At 52.2% G+C, this 703-nt stretch overlaps 1 protein-coding gene across 11 annotated transcripts in view; it reads right to left on the bottom strand.

Annotated features, from left to right (window-relative positions):
- The window catches only part of PCBP2 (poly(rC) binding protein 2), a 17,164-nt gene that overhangs the window by 3,443 nt on the left and 13,018 nt on the right, over positions 1-703 (bottom strand). For 7 of the 11 annotated variants that reach the window (XM_019471827.1, XM_019471828.1, XM_019471831.1 and 4 more), the window contains one exon: positions 250-288. The exons of the other annotated variants lie outside the window; for them this stretch is intronic. In XM_019471827.1, coding sequence (XP_019327372.1) covers positions 250-288 — 39 coding nt within the window. The remainder of the gene's footprint in view (positions 1-249; positions 289-703) is intronic. 11 annotated transcript variants of the gene reach the window in all.

Here is a 703-nt window from a genome sequence, read left to right as displayed (position 1 = left end):
GCTAACAGCGTCAGGCGCTGGATGACCGAGCCCTCCAACAAGTCCTGCTGCTCTCCACTGTCCAGCTGACTTCTGGGGCACGTACAACCAAGCCAGTCGGTACCTCCAGCCCTTCTAAGGCTCCCCTTGACCCCCCCTTTCCCCTCCCATCCGTGCACAAAGGCGGGCAGCATTTAACAGGGAGAACGAGACCCCGGTCAGTATTAATACACAATAGAATAACTACAGATTTTGTTTTTTAATCATTACCCCAATAGCCTTTCACCTCTGGAGAGCTGGATTCAATGCCTGTTAAGATACAAGTGACAATGAGTTTGGCTGTCTCAAGTTTAAAGCCCCAAATGGGTATTTTAGCCATCTTAGCAAATCTACAGCAAATTTGGTACAACTCAACAGTTGCCTGCTCAGGACTGGAGTAGCCGGAGGGGAGAGAGAGGGTGCTGCGGGTCGGGGGGGTCTCCCGGTGCATTGGCAGAGCTGTGGAGGATGGGGGTGAAGAGGAAGGAAAGCAGCACGGAGGCCCTGCCTGCTCGTTTGTTTTTTTTTTTTTCCTACCCTCTGCAGCCCCCCGCGACTGACAGAGGCCGGTACCAAGTCGCCCCCAGAGACGTCGCGACAAAAATCATTACCTGGCCAGGCTCGGCTCTGGGGGAACGTTTGGTTTGGTTTTGTTGTTGGTTTTTGGTTTGGTTTTTTTTTTTTG

Source organism: Aptenodytes forsteri, unplaced genomic scaffold (genome assembly GCF_000699145.1).
Source record: "Aptenodytes forsteri isolate BGI_AS27 unplaced genomic scaffold, ASM69914v1 Scaffold162, whole genome shotgun sequence".
NCBI classification, from domain to species: Eukaryota; Metazoa; Chordata; class Aves; order Sphenisciformes; family Spheniscidae; genus Aptenodytes; species Aptenodytes forsteri.
This window is presented reverse-complemented; position numbering and strand designations above follow the sequence as displayed.